This window comes from Pantherophis guttatus, chromosome 3, assembly GCF_059756535.1.
Source record: "Pantherophis guttatus breed Tessera chromosome 3, ASM5975653v1, whole genome shotgun sequence".
Taxonomy (NCBI): Eukaryota; Metazoa; Chordata; class Lepidosauria; order Squamata; family Colubridae; genus Pantherophis; species Pantherophis guttatus.
This window is the reverse complement of record NC_142065.1, coordinates 79,160,330-79,178,374: the sequence shown is the minus strand read 5'-3', so window position 1 is coordinate 79,178,374 and position 18,045 is coordinate 79,160,330. Positions and strand designations below refer to the sequence as shown.

The window sequence follows — 18,045 nt, the reverse complement described above, 5'->3', positions numbered from 1 at the left end:
TGGACACATTCGACAAAGACCTAGTGCTCTAGAGAACTTTATCATGCTAGGAAAAATGGAAGTAAAGAGAAGAAGACAATCAGCTGCAAGGTGGGTGAATTCAATTAAAGCGGTAATAGGTCCACTGCTGGAAAATCAGAAGAACCAGGTTGGCAACAATCATCCTAAAGAAAACCAACCTATGTGGTTGCTAAGGCAAGTTTTGAGGAAGAAGTTCAACAGGATTTGTCTTGAATGTCATTGGCTACGACACTGTCAAAGTATGAATTATCACTGTGCAGTCACTAAGAATTGGCACTGACTTGATGGCATTTAAGCAGGCAAACGAGCAACAAAATTAAATTGTTCTAGAATTATATCTTTTCTGGAAATTTCTGAATTTTCTCTTATTGCTGCATCCACATAAAATGGCAACTGATAATTGCTTGCTCATTCTTGATAGTGCAATAAATTCAGCACCACAGACTTATCCTAAATGTGTGGGTATGCTTTCATTTCTTATTGCTTACTATCCAAGTTTATCTTCAATGACAGTGACCACCATCCCTTGCTGCTTCCACACTCCTTTGTATTTGTTTATCCGCTATACAGTAAGAATGACTAAACCAATGTTATATTGTAGTTCTATAGATAGTCTTTGAAACTATTACTTTTCTGTTTTGTCTTCTAATCTGGTTATAGAGCTCGACCACTGTCTATGTCTGGGCTCTCTGTATTTTATCTTAACCATGCAAGGCGGCTAAGTTTGAGCACTTCCTACTTTAATCACAACACAACTCCCGAGTAAACATGCATGGAAGGATCTTATTGATAAATATTGTAAAGGAACAAGGGGATTTTTTTCAGTTCTACTCAAACGAATGACTGACTACACGGCGGGAGCTTTTCATTCCACCGTTTACAGATACGCGTAGAACAATATAAATGACTGCATACTTTTTAATTTGGGCTGTCATCCGGGCTGCAAAAATAGGGACAACCACAAGGAGTGATGAAGAATTTTAAATCTGTGTTTTAATTTCGTTTCATTTCATTCGTCCGGATTTCTGCCGCCTCTATCCGACCTCACTTTACTTGTAAAGTGTACTTGTACAATATAGGTTTACAGCCGTTTCGATGCTTTTCGACGTTTAGAATGGATAAACGCACCTTCGGAACGATCGAACTGAAGGTTCGGAAAGAAGATAGAGTAATCTTTATTATTTTTCTTTAAAATTAAAATATAAATGGATTATTAAACTCAAACTAAGTCCGTACTAAACCCATGGCCGAGAAGAAGGGAATTCTTCCGAGCGGAGGCACTGAATCCGGCCGGAGGGGGGGACCCCTGGCAGGTAGTACAGGCTGGAAGGAACCAGAGAGGCTTCCCGCATACGCCACGAACTCGGAACGTCCGTCTGGCGTGCGCCGGTTCCCGAGGACGGGTGTTTCGGTTGCACGAGTCCCTGCCATGGCAGCAGCGGAGGGGAAGGACCCGCTCAGCTTCTTCGCGGCGTACGGTAGCGACAACAGCTCGAGTGGCGGCTCGGATGCTGAGGACGAGGAAGGCTCCGGCCGGGGGACCAAGGGGTCTTCGCAGCAGTCCCAGAACGGCACCCCCGAAGGGAAATCGCGCTTGCCTAGGCCCGACGAGCTCTTCCGCAGCGTGAATCGCCCGGCTTTCCTTTATAATCCGCTGCATAAGGAGATCGATTGGGAGAGTCGGGTCCTGCGAGCTCCCGAAGAGGTTAGCGAAGGTTCTTCTATTCCGTGTTTCTCCTGGCAGGGAAGGCGCCTGGCTCCATCATGGTTAAGGAAGCCCCTAGGATTAGGTAGGCTTGAGAGAAGGCTGCCCCTTCTTAGCCAATTGCAGCAGAAACACCAAAGCGTTTGACCTGGCTAAGCCCGGGTTAACTATGTAATATGGGATAGGTTTTCGTGCATCTCCGTTTCAGGCATCAATGAACACATAGTGGTTTTGTGCCTAAAGCGGGACTTGAACTCAAGATCTCCCGTTTGTAGCCTGATGCCTTAACCACTACACCAAATTGGCTTTCTCTTGAAGGCCCAGCCCACACTAAAAAAAATTGACCCTGTGGCACACATTTTTGAATAGCTCAAAGCGCTAAATAAATTGGAATGACTTTTCCATTCAGTATTATTACTTTGTGTGGGATATGGGACATGAAACTTTCCAATCTGATAGGATGTGAAAGATTTAACAGAGTTGGAAGGGAGCTTATAGGTCATCTAGTCCAACACACCCACACACACACGCTCAAGCAGGAGACGTGGCAGTCCAATCTTTTCTAGAAAGTCTCAAGTGATGAAGCTCCAACTTCCAAAGGCAACTTCTGTTCCATTGATTGTTCTTACTGTCAAAAAGTTCCTCCTCATTTCTAGGTTGAATCTTTCCTTGGTCAGTTTCCATCCATTATTCCTTGTCTGGCCTTCAGGTGTTTAGGAAAATAGCTTGACCCCCTCCTCTCTGTGGCAGCCCCTCAAGTTTTGGAAGACTGCTGTCATGTCTCCCCTGGTCCTTCTCTTCACTAGACTAGCCATGCCAAGTTCCTGCAACCGTTCTTCGTATGTTTTAGCCTCCAGTCCCCTAATCATCCTGGTTGCTCTCCTCTGCACTTTTTCTAGAGTCTCAACATCTTTTTTATAGTGTGGTGACCAAAACTGGATGCAGTACTCTAGATGTGGTCTTACTAGGGCTTTATAGAGTGGTATTAGTACCTCACTTGATCTTGATTGTATCCCTCTGTTAATGCAATTTAGGATGCCAGGTGAACATTCCCTGCTTGTCAGATTATTTTATTTCATTTATTTATATATAGCCACCCATCGCTCAATCAAAGGCACAAGCTCAGTCACAATAAACATCATTCCTGAGACATGGCTCTTGATCATACATACAGCCAGGTTCCTTCATCCCTTCCCTTGGTTGGAGACAGAAAAAGTCTCCAATATTTTCTTCAGAACCTTCTTGGGACCTGTGAGATATTGAACTCTCTACTTGGAGAGAATCCTCCCTATTTTTAGCTGCCAACACTAACATGTGGTATTCCCTAAAGTGGCCAATATCATCCACTAAGGATTGTTGTTATTATTGTCATTTGTAGTATTATTTGTTACAATAATATTTATTATATTATTTTCATATAATATGTGGGAGTGGGTGAACAATTTGAAACTTCATGAAAGATTAGGTGAACTGAAGAGTTTAGTGATCTCTGAATCCAGGATATTGTAATTTTAAAAATTATCATTTATATATTTCTACATTGCATGTTTGCATTTTAATATTTAAAATTTTTAAAGGGGTTTTTATTTTTTTAATCTACTTCTTAAAATAAAGTTTGGTTTTGCTTATCTGTTTTGAGATTGATTTACAATCCTGGGGAAAGGAAGACCTAAAACACTTTACTTACCAACCTCCATGCGACATAATGAGGATACGGCACGACAGGCATTATTTCCACTTTTTTGTATCTTGACGTTTTAATTGTTAGAGAATTAGTACATGACTGTGTTTTTTGTGCCATCTCCCTCTCAAACACTAGGGATAGAAGATGTCAGTCAAATAGAATACCCCCCAGGAAAAAAAAGATGGTCAACACAGGACATACCAAATCACAGCTGCAAAGAATGTGATAAGACCAGATTTCTAGAAAAGAAAGCTTGGCACCATCAGCCTTCCATTCTAGTGACCTTAGTTAGCTGCTACGTGATCAGAAATCAGTATTATTTTTTTACATTAATATTTCTTACCCTGTTGCCTCAAAAATAAGACCCAACCAGAAAATAAGTCCTGGCGTGATTTTTCAGGATGCTTGTAATATAAGCCCTACCCCCAAAATAAGCCCCAGTTAAGAATGTCAGCCAGATGGATGCATCTAGTGCCATATTTTCCCCCAAAATAAAACCTAACCAGAAAATAAGCCCTAATGTGTCTTATGGAACAAAAATTAATATAAGACCCACTCTTATTTTTGGGGAAACACAGTATTATTTTCACTTTTTCTTACAATGAGTACTTTTCTTACAGTGAATATTTTGTTTAAGCTATTTATACACCTAAATAGAACTAGCATAAATGTTAAATGTTTATTACAGCTTGGCTACATTTTCAGAAAGTAAGAATAATTTGTATCTGTTAGAGTCATACCTTTTAAATATAATATTTCCTGTACTGGTCTTTTCATATTTCTTTCAACAGCCTCCTAAGGAATTCAAGGCATGGACCACAAATGCTGTGCCTCCCCCTGAGACTTACACTATCAAAGAAAAAAAACCTCCACCTCCTCCTGAACGTGATATGGCAATCAAATGGTCAAATATCTATGAAGATAATGGAGATGATGCTCCAAGGCATGTAAACAATGTACATTTCTTACCAGAAGAAGAACAAGAAACTGTTGAATCAGGTAACAGTATTCAATTTCATTCAAAATAAATAATGTTAGCTGTTTTTGTATATTTCTCTATTTGAAGATTGGCATCTCTTACATAAATTATATAGAATAGTTTGAATCCAGTTATAATGTTAGTAGTATTAAATTTAATCCTACACTTGATGGCAGCTTCCTACAAAATGTAGAAAGTCAAAAATTTTCTTTGCACATTCTTATGTGTATTTTGATTAGCATGATTAATGCATTCAATTTTATACATCAACCCCCTAGATGAATTCCTGTATTCCTAGGGACTTTTTTACTAACAACTAATAATATTTCTTGCTGTTTAATATCTAAGAATAGCCTTATCTACCTGTGTCTAAAGATGATGAATGATTTGAAATTGAACATGCTTTTAATAAACAGGAACAGTATTTAAAGATTAAATGAAACAATAAGTTCTTAGAAAAGGGGAAGATTCAAAAGCTCATGCCACCTCGGTGCTGGAATAGCTTTTCCCAGTCTCAGCCCCTGGCTGTGGTTAAAGTCTAACAAAGTGTTTCTCAAACTTCGCAACCTTAAGGCATGTAGACTTTAACCCCATAGTTGAAGTCTACATGCCTTAAAGTTGTCAAGTTTGAGAAATATTGGTCTAACATACCTGGAAAGCATCAGGTTGTAAGCCAAGTTATAGAAGCCTTAGTTCAAATATCCACAAGAGCTATCTGTTTAGCCTCTTTCCATTGATGGAAAGCCCTTAGTCATTGAATTCATAGTTGGACTACTATTATGGCTAAGGAAATTTCCCTAATCTCCATTCCTGTAACTTCTTAATCATAAAAGCAGTTCAATGATGAAGAGGCTAAGAAGAATTGGACCTGATTAATATTTGGATGATTGATTATTACAAACTTCCCAGATCTGTAGTCTAGATTTGGTCATTGGGGGAGTGGAATCCAGGAAATGGCAACAACTTTGAACTTCCTTTGTATTGATGCCTATAAGACTGCATGGATGCCAGGCCAATGTAGTCATCAAAAGCTGATACTATTGATAATATTTTCCACATGTGGCTTTTGAAAACTTTGGCTTACGTACACTGTCTCTTCTTTGAAGATGGTGAAAAAGATGAACCCAGCTCAGTTAAGAAACGCAAATTAAACCCTGACGAGCAGCCAAAGAAGAAAAAGCAATGATGAATTGGACAAAGACTGATGAATTTATCAATCAAAGTTGTCAAAGTTCTGATTTGATTGATGTTTGATGTAAATGTCAAGTCTATTAATGCAAATGTTTCTAGTGGAAACCTTTTAATTGCAACACAACTCTTTAAACATGTTGTGGTAAATACAGTATTTTTGTTCATAAAGACTTTGGAAGTTTGTCATATACTCTTCCTGTTTAAGACAGATTCATGTGACACTATGAACCTTAACATACAAAATATAAATTTGTTGGCATTTAAAGATTAATATTTGGAGCAATAAGCAAATATTATGAAAAGTACTACACATGAACAGTGATGATATGTGAAATGTAAATGTAATAATTGTTTTATTAGACTACTATTGTGATAGATTTTTTCTTAATAAAAATGCTATTTTGGGGGGAGGGAGAGTTTTTAACTGCATTGTGGTGAAAATGAATTGTTTTGAAATGTTTGTAAATAGTTTTAAAATAAAGCTGCATGTGTCAAAGGTACATTTATTACAAATTTCACTGATTGAAATTGTAACTGAAACTGTTTCTCTGTAGTATTAAACAAATGTGTTTATTGTATATAAGTTAAATTAGTGATAACTTGGATACTTAAATTCAGAAATATTTTCCTTCATAGTTTCCAAGGGAGTTCAGTATAATCAGTTAAATCTAGAAACAGTCTAACAGCCATACAAATAAAAATATGGTTTTAGGGAGATAGAAAATATTCTCACGATATTAAGTGAACAGGATTTAAGTTAGATTTTCCCTAAACCCCACTTGCCTTTCCCCTTGAGACCTGTCTTGGCCTGCAATCATGGATCAAATTTTTGATGTTTACACAGAATTTCTGGCTGTGAACCTATTTATTTTATATACTGTTCCTTTGGTTTTATATTGCAAATTGACTTGCTGTTGTCCAATAATTATCCCAAGTTTGTTTAGCCAATTTTGATAAAAGTACTAAAATATATCTCTAAAGAAATAAAAGTGATTGCACCTTATTTATATCCTAGGAACTTCAGAGCTACTTCTCATGGTATGAATTAACTCATACAATGGTATACTCAAGGCTTTCTATTGATTTTTGTTTCAGTTTATATTTAGGTTATTTGCTCTGCAAAATATCTCCAAGCTCTGATTTTTAAGTTGTAGTTTTTCTTATTATATTTCCAAATTTATTTTTTAGTTATGTCAGTCTTAAAAGCTTTATTTTTCTGTTTAAACCATGTTAAGAACAGATGGAACAATTAACAATATTCATGGGCACTTCAAGTAATTAGAAAAAAATGTTTGATGTTTCTCCCCTTTTTATATGCCTGCATATAAAATAAACTTTGGTCCCACTTTGGTGGTATATGAAATAGAACTTCTTTCATACTATATGCCATTTTTGGAATACAATTCTTTATGAAATAGAAATACAATTATATATAGAAGGAGGATTAAGATGCTTCAATTGTTGATTGACAAAGAAAATTACATGGATATATAGCATTACCAGGGACTATTTCTTCCATACTTTTGATGTGTGTTTTTATATATATTGTACCTCTATATTTTGAAGTGAATTGTTTTTAAACAGATAGAAATTATCCAGCTGGATCTTCATGTGAAATGTTATCTTGTTTGTTCATTTATTTAATAAACTGCATCAATTTCAATTATTCTAGAATCTAGATGATATACAAGAACAGTGACAACATTCAGAGATAATGTTAATATAAGTGCTTTCAGATAATTTAATAGACTTTTTAAAGGGATGTTTGGTATTTTCAAGGAATAATGTAATTGCAAAGCAATGGCCAAGATCTGGGAGTATGTCATGATGTCTAAAATAATACCATATTTCAAAAGTAACTGACTAACTCAAGTTGGAAATCTTTTTTGGATTATAACTCTATACATATGTATCACATCTGAAATTTGGATTCCTCTTAACATAAAGTTTTTATATGGGTCAGAGAGAAATTACTGTATTAAAAAACTCCTGAACAGCAAGTTGCAAGGAATTCACTGGATGAGTTTCCTTCAATTTGTGATGAAAGGGTATTTTATTTTATTATTTTATTTTATTTGGAATTAACAGCAAAGGGGCAATGAGAGTGTTGATTTTAGAAAGTTACAAATAGACTAACGGTTAATACCTCATTAAATATCTTAATAGCTTTAAAAAATGATCCAGATTTCTGACAGATAATTGGATATTTTCTCAGATACAATCTAAAAATAAGGAAGGTGAAGTAAATTCTATTTTAATAATAACCGGATACTTCTGTGTTGGACTGCAATACAAAAATAAGTTAGAAGGAGATTCTTCTGAAATTTATTTTAAAAACATAAAAAAGATTGACTGTTTCACTTAGCCATTAACTTTATTCAATTTTTCAGATGATTTAGGGAAAACATTTCAGTGTTTACTATATTTGAGACTATATATGCGGATGTAATTGCTGGGACCAAAAGAAACCTTTAAATGCACCCATTCTTTGTGGCATTGATTTAAACAAAAGTTTAAAGGGATGGAGTATCACGTTTGCCTTTTTAAAAACACTGCAAGAACTGTTCTAAATGCAACAGATCACTTTACTGAATAACAAATCCCTTTTTCCTACCGGAAGCACATCCTCCTGCATGAATGCCCAATTCCTTCTCCCTCCGGAGCTGTTAAACAAGAGTAAATTGAATTGCTAATATGTTTGTAAAAGTAGCACTCATTCACGTAGCATATGCCTTTGCTAAAAAGAAGCCAGATGAAAGCTTTCTAACTCTGGGAACCTGGCTTGTACAGAAATGCCAACTGTTTGCATTTGGCCCATTTGGAAGTGACAGATGCTCTCCCCGGGTTCTCAGAGACCAATAAATGTAGTAAATAACCTGGATTGTTGTGTTCTTTCGGGGATCAATGAGAATCTAACTGCCAACTTTGAAAATGAACTGTTCACTCCCTTCACTCGCAAAATACAAAAAATAATTTCTGGAAAACATTGTTAAGCTAGAAACTGGTTAATAGTCCATATCTTTTGTATGGAAAAGATTTCTTGCTCAAACCTCTGCATCTCTATGTAAAACAGAGAAAGTTTTGTATCTTAAAGTCTGGGGTTAGATGACCGGCTGAACCAGATGGGGACGATCGACTACATAACCTACCAGAAAATGCATGTTTTAAATTGCTCTTTCCTGTTCAGCAGCAACACACGTGCACTTGGCTTCTGAACCTACAGTGACTTTGAATACTGTGGCAGATTGGCTCTACAACAGATGAAATGCAGTATAATAAATGAATGACCAAATTAAAAATGATAAATGAACAAATATATTACATAATATGTCCCAAACTGTTAGGAGCACGTTAGGAGGAAATTTATTCCACTAGAGGGTGCTGGTTACTGCATTAATATTTTCCCATTCAATTCAAAAATCTTAATAATGCAAATACCTATACTACTTTTGATAAATATTCTTCCAAGAACTGTGTTATCTTGAATGCAAGTATGATCCAGAAAGTTGCTTAACAGTCTTGGCTAAGTTTTTTATTTGTTCTAGCCACTTGTTTAAAATGTCTTTTATATATTTCAAACAGCCATGTTTGCATTTCTTAACTGGGAAAAAATATATGTATAGATAATGATTTAACCAGTGGTGGGATTCAGCCAGTTCGCACCACTTCAGGAGAACCGGTTGTTAACTTTCTGAGCAGCTTAGTGAACTGGTTGTTGGAAGAAATCATTAGGATAGAGAACCGGTTGTTAAATTATTTGAATCCCACCACTGGATTTAACTCTTAGGTGTCATCCATTTGAGGAAGTAAAAAAAAGTGTTTGGGATTCAAGCCTCTTCCAGCCTTAGTTTGTTATTTGCATTGTGCTTTCAGCATGGAGTACAAGGTTCATTTACGTATAAAACATCTTTTTATCCTCCCAAACATACAAAATCTTCAAAGCAGTCTACAATATTGAAAGCATAAAATAAATGTAATGAATTAATGAAGCATATTTTTGTGTCAGTACATTAAAAACATACACACACATTTGTATAATATAGGTTTACATTAAAAACCAATCAAAATGTTCAAATCTTTAATGTCCAGTCTGGTCTGGAAGTTTATTTTGAAAATCTGAAAAAAAATCCGTTTCTTTCATATCACACCACTGAAGAGGAAATATCTATCCATTGAAAAAAAATCAAACGTATCCATATAGGTATGAACAGTCCATCAAATAATTTAGTTACAATTTAAAAGGCAAGTACCAAGCACAAACACAAAACCAATATTAATAAAAGTATTCATAAATTACAACCAAGAATGATCTATACTTCACCATTTTTCTTCCACAGAGCACCAAACCTTTGAGCTTGTAATTATTTGAAGAATATACACTATCTACTTTGGTCAAAATCCCTTTCAGCCAGCCTTGCTGTGGCAACCCTGAAGACGCTCAAAGATGGCTCCACGGTTGACAGAGGCTTTGAATTACATTTCCTTTGCTGCATCAAAACATTTATTTCAAACTTTATTTGCTGAGAATCTGTTCCTTCTCTGGTTTTGTAGGCCATGCACTTAAAACAACCCTTTATTTTTCCTCAAAGGAAAATTGTGAGAAAAACATTCTTCTTCAGGATGAGCCAAATTTCCCTCACATATGGAAGAAGAGTGTTTCTGTGAGGATGAAACTGCCAAGGCTAAATGTAATATAAGCAGCAAACACACATACATATTCTGGGAAAATATGCTGATATCCAAGAAGAAAGCCATTGTATCAGGAAAGAGAGTAAAACATTGTTTCAGACATTAAATGCTAAAAGACATGAGTAATTGTTCCTGAACGTTCTATGACAAAGCTGCATGGACCACATAAACTCTTATGAGTTCCTGAAAATAGTGTAGTGGTGAATAATATCGACAATGTGTAAGGAAGATTCAGCTGCCAATCCACCTGGAATTTACCATATTGCCCATCGCCTCGGGGAGCAAAATGTCTTCTGCTAACATTTGCTAATAAGCTGAAGTTTGGATAAAGACCTCTTTGCTTCCCTCATTAATCAGATTTAAATGTAAACCAATACGGTACCCTTAAAGCAGCTCTAGCAGTTACTTGGATCAGTTTGTTTCGTTTGTGGGCTATATGTTCAGCTGTGAACATATAGCCCACAGGTAAATTAGGGTTAACCCTAACCCTAAGAAGTTTGTCCTTTATTCCGTTTTGCTTCTCTCCTTTGATTAGTTTCCATCCATTGTTTCTTGTCTTGCCTTATGGTGCTTTGGAAAATAAGTTGACTCCCTCTTCTTTGTGAATGTGTGAAGAAAATATCTCTTCCTTCCTTTTACTGGTTTATCAATTGGATTTATGCTTATGGTCCTTGCAAAGAATTCACCATTTGTCTGTTTGAGCAGCCGTTGAAACAAGGTAAACATAGCAAGCAGCTCAACTCTTTTCTCTAGTTGATCTGTAGGAAAGGAATGTGGGAAAAGAACCAAAAAATGGAGAGAATTGGAACATGATGGGAGGAGACAACTCCTACTCTTTTCATTTGGCTAATATTCCAAACTGAAGCAGCAGATGGGGGATTCAGAACACTGAAGCACAATAAGCATAATGTGCTACAAACATCTGCTTTTAGTATATGTGAGATCCCTCTCATTCTGTATTCTAAGCATTGCCAAGTATGGACAACTCTGTTGGCCTAGAGTTCCTACCACCCTTGAATATTGGCAATGCTTGCAAGTGATGACACTTTTGGAACCTTGTCTCTTAAATATGGGAAAAAACAAAGAATATGTAGTAAAATAATTATATACTGCCTATAGTGGTTTGACCATATTCTACAAGTAGCACCCCATACCGCCATCTGTACCACCTATCACTTTAACATCAATGGTAAATGCCCACACAGAAGAGCAAAGCAAAGGTGGCAGGACACAATTAACGTGGACATAACTATGGCATTTGTTGATTTGAAAAGCAGACCCTACGCCTGTGGGTAAAGAAGGAGGGAGGGAGGAGGAGGAGGACATCCCAGTGGTATCCTCTCTTGATGGTCCCAAATGTGCTTTTCAGGAGGCAACTGGACTTTCTTATTTTTTCTTTGAAGACATTTCACTTCTCATCCAAGAAGCTTCTTCAGTTCTGACAGGATAGTGGGGAATCTCTTGATGGAATAATTGGGAGAAATGTTCAGCAGAAATTATAGCTGGGAGTATGGAAGAGACTTGTAGGTGTACAGTATTACTGCAAAACTGCAATAATTAATTGTTCAGCAGATTCATAACAAGTCTATAATGACAGGTCATGTTGCTTAAACACCTAAAGCAATTTTCAAAATTAATAAATAGTTGGGATGGGCTCAAATTACATTAGTTGTAGTTGATTCATATTGGAAGTCAGTGGAATTTAGACACCACCAGAAGCTTTTTTCTCACTACAGATAAGAAGGCCTCTGATTGATATTGGAGCATGTGGGTATTAAGGCATCCATACTACTGTCTGTCTCAGCTTTTTCATATTAGCTTCTTTAAAAGTATGATTACAAATGTGAATAATGGATCTAATTTAGTCCTTATGATTAATTAGCACATTTCAGTTGATTTTAGCTGATTAAGAGCTTATAAAGTGTCATAAACAAACTATTAGTGGAATTTATTTCTAGCTTTTCTGCAGTTCATTAAAGGAATTCATTTTGATTTTCGTAAGTCATTCTATGAACAAGAATTTGCAAGTATCAATTTTTCAGAGTCTGTAATATTCCCATTAGTGATTTGAAAGTCATACCATGGAACATGGCTGCCTATTCTTAGGGGAAAAAGGGAATTACATTGGATCAAGTAAGCTTACTTAGAAGAAGAAGCAGATTAAAGTTCTTGCTTTGCTCCATAATGGAGTTATTTAAGATAGATAATTGTATTAATTATAAAGGATTGTAATAATTTTGGTCAATGTAAACAAAACCATAATCCATTGCTGATGAAATACCTTTGTTCTAAAACTGCCTCTCTAGAATATTCAGGTGTCCACATGTAGAATTCTTCAACAATCAAATATTACAAAAAGCGGGGAACAGGATGTCTCAAAGATGCTTTTTCAAGAGGCAACTGGACTTTCTGGATTTTCTTTGAAGATGTTTTACTTCTCAGAGCTGAAAAAGCTTCTTGGATAAGAAGCAAAACCTCTTCAAAGAAAAACCAGAAAGTCCGGTTGCCTATTGAAAAAAGCACCTTTGGGACAACCATGACCTGGATGACTGAGAATCTCCATAGACAAGGGAGCAGGAGGAAATGAGAAATTCCAAAATTTGGGCTGGATTTCTGAAACAATTCTGAACGGAGATCAAAATGGAAATTGTAGATGGAATTCAGTACTGCGTGAAGCATCTGAAAGCCATGCTTTGCCAAGGGCAAGCATGTTACAAGACATCCATCTCTAAATCATTAAAGCAGCTACAGCCATTGAAAGGCTTGTGAAGCTGCCCTGAAAATTTTATGTCTGTATATGCCACAGTAATTTTGTAGATGACCCAATGGTAAGAGTTCCCCCCCCCAGGGGTGGGTTCTAAAATTTTTTACTACCGGTTCTGTGGGCGTGGCTTATTTTGTGGGCATGGTTTGATGGTCATGTGACAATTCTTTAGGATTTAGCAGAGGTACTGGTCTACCAGGCTTTTAACTGCTTACAGAGCTGTACTGGTCTACCCATTTGTTCTTGGAGCGTTCTGGTCTACCCGTTTGTTTTTGGAGGCACCGGTCTACCCATTTGTTTTTCGAGCGCACTGGTCTACCACCACACTGCCTTTTAACACTGATCAGCTGTAGGGCAGCCCTTTGAAGCCCCATGGCAAGAGTTTAAAGAGTTTTTTTCCTTCTAGCCAATCAGCTGAGACTCGGGAGGCAGTGAATAGATTGGGGGCGGGGCCAAATAAAAGATAATAATAACACGGGGGGGCAGGAGGGCCCAGCTCCCGAACAAAGAGAACCAGTTCAGTGACATCATATCGTCACCACTACTGGCTCAGCAGAATCGGGCTGACCACTGTTTCCCCCCACCACAAACATGCATCCAGAATCTTACAAATGTCATATTTCTATTCGGAATATTCTGAATAATGAACTTTTTAACCATTTAATCTTAGCAAACGTACACTATTTAATACAATACAGCAATAAAAATAATACAATATCAATACAAGCGTACAGGCGGTCTTTGATTTACAACCACAATTGAGCCCAACATTTTTGTTGCTAAGCCGGACAGTTAGGTGAGTTTTGCCCTATTTTACAACCTTTCTTGCTAAATGTGCTAAGTGAATCACTGCAGTTGATAAATTAATAACATGGTTGTTAAGTGAATCTGGATTTCCCATTGACTTTGCTGATCAGAAAGTTGCAAGAGTGGATCACCAGACACTGCAATTGTCATAAATATGAACCAGTTGCCAAGCATCCAAATTTTGATCGTGTGACCCTGGGGTTGCTGCAATGGTTGTAAGTGTGAAAAATAGTCATAAGTCACTTTTTTTAGTCCCATTGTAACTTCGAATAGTCATTAAATGAATGGTTTTGACTCAACTACCTGTACCTTGTATTTACTAAGCTTTCTTAACAAATATATTGTAGGGATTTAACTACCGTATTTTTTGCACTGTAAGACATACTTTCCCCCCCACCCCCAAAAAGTGGGTGGAAATGTCTGTGCGTCTTATAGAGTGAATATTGTGGTGGGGGGAAGGGGGTTGGTGTCACCACCACCGCCGCCTGTCACCGCTGCCACCGTTCACCATTGCTATTTGCCGCTGATCTCCACCGCCTAGAACAGCTGATCAGTTGTATTCCGGGAGGCTGGTCCAACCGCCAATCAACTGCTCGGCAGTGAAGGCTCCAGCGTTCCGCGGCGGCGGCAACAGTTCAGCTCAGTTGACCAGTGGTGGGCACAATGGAGCAGAGTCCTGACGAGCCAAATGCTGGGGCTGTGATAACGTGCTGAAGCTGACCAGGCTGTTTGCTGCAAGGATGCTAGCCAGATGAATACCGGATGGATGCTGGGAGGCAGAGGCAGATATTTTTTTCTTGTTTTCCTCCTCTAAAGCTAATGTGCATCTTATGGTCTGGTGCGTCTTATAGTGCGAAGAATACAGTAATACACCTTTCTCCTTTATGGTGTCTTTGGAAGTTTTAATCCTGTGTTTCTCAAACTTGGCAACTTTAAGATGGGTGGGTTTCATCTTCCCAGAATTTCACAGCCAACATGGTGATGCCATTGTTCTCTCTTTTCTACTGTAGCATTATTTACCAGGCTAAATGGGGAACCATTTGCAGTCACAGAAATGCCTGAATTTTGCTTCACTTGTTTATGTAAGATGGCCACGTTGGTTAAACGGAATGGCTGTTCTCTTAGCATGATGTCAAGTTGGCAGGCCTAGATAAATGGCAAAAAATATAGGAAATGCCTCCCATCATTTTACTTTATTTCTACTCTTTTCCTATTTAATTGAGAGGGAAGGAATTTATTTTTATATGCAAAACTAAACAGGTGAGGTGAAGCACTCAGTTATTAGCTATACAGTAGCTGAACAAACAAGTGGCTGAGACATCTACGAAAGTCATATTCTGATTGATTGTCAAGTTGGCAGATGTGTAGTATGGAAATATTTATTATATACTCAGCAGAGGTGGTATTCAACCGGTTTGGACCCACCCACCCCAGCTCTATGCCATCCTACTTAGGCACGTTTTTGAGGCCGGGCGTATGCATGGAAGGCCGGGTGCATGCATGGACAGGAGCTCACATTTGTGCTCACATTTGCGAACCGATAGGGAAAGTAAGTGAATATCACCCCTGATCCTCAGGGTATATAATGTTCAGAGATGTATCTGTATAGCACAATTAAATATCAGCAGTTGACCACAGGAAATGTTTCATGCTTTATTTTTATGTCATAAAAAAGTTTTATAACATTTGCCAAATTTCAGTTCCACAAGAGTTGTGGGTTCTGGATTTTGGATGCGTTCCATAAGTTAGCCCATTTGATGTATTTGGGTTGATATGTCATTTCTCCCAATTAAAGGTAACAAGCATGAGAGTTTTATTAGTATATAGCAAGAATATGGCGAGAAAAGCCTATTCTATCTCTGCTACATTTTAATTGTGAAAGTACACCCGGCTAATCAAATGGCTGGGTATAGGGAAGAATCCTGACTCTTCTCACTTGGAGTTTTACCTGACTGCTTTAACAGTGAGTAGTCGCTACAGAACAGGTTGAACAGGTTTAAGCTGTCTAAGACAGTATGCATTTGTGTGTGTCTGTCTCCGGGATTCCTCCTTTCAAGACCTGCAGGCTTTGACCTGCTAAGAGGTGCCCAAACAGGGGGCCATCAGTCACACAGGTATGCAACTATATTGAATCAGGAAAAAAAACCTGCAAAGCAGTACTTGTCCCTTATCACATAGTTTTGCCTACAAGCAGAATACAGTAGAGCGTTATACTATAGGTGTGAAGCTGAACAGAAGGCTAGCCAGAGTAAAGTAGCAAGAGTTGGGTTTTTCTTATTGGTCTTTGGTTGGCAGGGAATTCTCACATCTCTTAAGTCACGTGCGAAGGTATTTGTAATCCATTTAAACCTACCATGTTGCTTTGAAGAGGGTGCCCCCTGTGTACTTGGGAGTGCAATTCAAGTCTCTCCTTTATAGGATTGTGTTAGCTATTCCTGAAGCCAAATTACTTTCAAATTGTAGAGATGGAGGGTGAAACCTGTGTAGATGTGCAGTAGAACTCTGCAAATATGACTGTAAAGATAAATCCTAGTTCCAGCTAATGTCTCTCCTGGATTAAAACTGTTTGGTATGCATTTAAGTTAAGCATTTCAGGCCATTCGATCCCTCCTGTAATTAATGCGTAAGGTTAGTCTGTTAGCTGTTTGAGGAAGTTGCATAACGTTCTCAGAGACTCTTCCCATCCTGCTTACAATCTTTTTGGACTGTTGCCTTCTGGCGGAAGATGTAGAACAATTAAAACTCGGACCACATGTTTTCTGAATAGTTTTTATCCCAGAGCTATAATTGCACTCAACAATGAACTAAAGGGTCACCATCAGTGAGCTGTTGGACAGCATTACTTGGTCTGTTGTGTGGATGTTTGGGTGGTTTAGGGGTGGGGAATTTGCAGTGGGTGGGAGTGTGTTTGGGGATTGTTATGTGTGTTGGACCTGGTCTTTGGGTGTTAAGTGAAGTTCGTTGTATGGGTATACTGTGTACAATGACAATAAAGTTATTACTGTATTTCCCCGAAAATAAGATCTTTTCTTATATTTTTTTGAACCCTGAAATAAGCGCTTGACCTTATTGCCATGCGCTCAAAAGCCCGATTGGGCTTATTATCAGGGGATGTCTTATTCTGGGGAAAACAGGGTATTATTATAGTCTCTCTGGAGAATCGAAGTATCTGGATATTCCTTTTGGGTGGATGGCATTATGGATGAACTTCCAAAGAAAATCATTGATTCCCCTTGCTACAGAACCTTCTGGTTGAGACAGCCTTCTACAGCTCTCCTTCCCAATCATATTATGGAAAGTAGCTTTCTCATGACAAATGTCCCAAGATGAAATTGGGAAATCAACTCTGCCAACAGGGCATGTCTTGCTATCATTTCCCACCCAAGGTCTCGCCATAGTAAACATACAGATGATCATATGAAGATAACTATTCAAACAGAAAGTGGAAAGGGAGCTTGAGGGAGTGTATTCCAAGGAATCTGGAAAGTACCAGACTGAATTGTAAGAATACCACCCAAAAGAATACCTGAATCAGGGGTGAAATTCGATTGGCTTGGAGCGGCTCAGGCAAACCATTAGGGACAATTTGAATTGGTTCACTGAACTGGTAAAAACCACCCCTGGTTGGCCCCGCCCACACATGCCCACTTGCCTGCTCACCCGGTCACCGCTCACCCCTTCTGGCCGCTCGACCTGCCCACCCACCACCGCCCTATAGAGTGAGACTTTTCTCCCTCCATTCACAGCGGAGCTGCTGCTCCCTTTATAGTCCCCCCTGACCCCCTGCCTCTCAGGGGTCGAAGTACCTTAAAGGGATAGGCTGCAGCAGCTCCGCTCTGAATGGAGGGAGAGAAGTTCGGCTTCTCCCTGCCACATAATTTAATGTTAAATGCTGCAGCAGAGAGAATCTGAACTTTTCTCCCTCCATTCACAGTGGAGCTGCTGCAGCCTATCCCTTTAAGGTAGTCCCCAGGGGGACTACTGGGGGGGGGCATAAAGAGAGCAGCAGCTCCACTGTGAATGGAGGGAGAAAAGTTCGACTTCTCTCTGCCCCGGCATTCACTATGAGCTCTTCTCGTGCTCATGCACACATTTTTTCCTACCGGGTTCTGTGGGCGTGGCTTGGTGGGGAGGGGTCCTGTGATTGAGTGGGCATGGCCAACTCGATGTCACTCACGCCCACGCCCACTCAGTCACAGGACCCC

The 18,045-nt window shown here is 38.5% G+C and overlaps 1 protein-coding gene across 1 annotated transcript; it reads left to right on the top strand.

Annotated features, from left to right (window-relative positions):
• The first annotated feature begins 656 nt into the window (after positions 1-656).
• C3H1orf52 (chromosome 3 C1orf52 homolog) lies at positions 657-7,243 on the top strand. The gene is made up of 3 exons (XM_034437127.3): positions 657-1,726; positions 4,202-4,409; positions 5,496-7,243. The coding sequence occupies exons 1-3, from the start codon at positions 1,265-1,267 to the stop codon at positions 5,573-5,575; spliced, it is 750 nt and encodes a 249-aa protein (XP_034293018.3). The 5' UTR covers positions 657-1,264; the 3' UTR covers positions 5,576-7,243.
• The last annotated feature ends 10,802 nt before the right edge of the window (positions 7,244-18,045 follow it).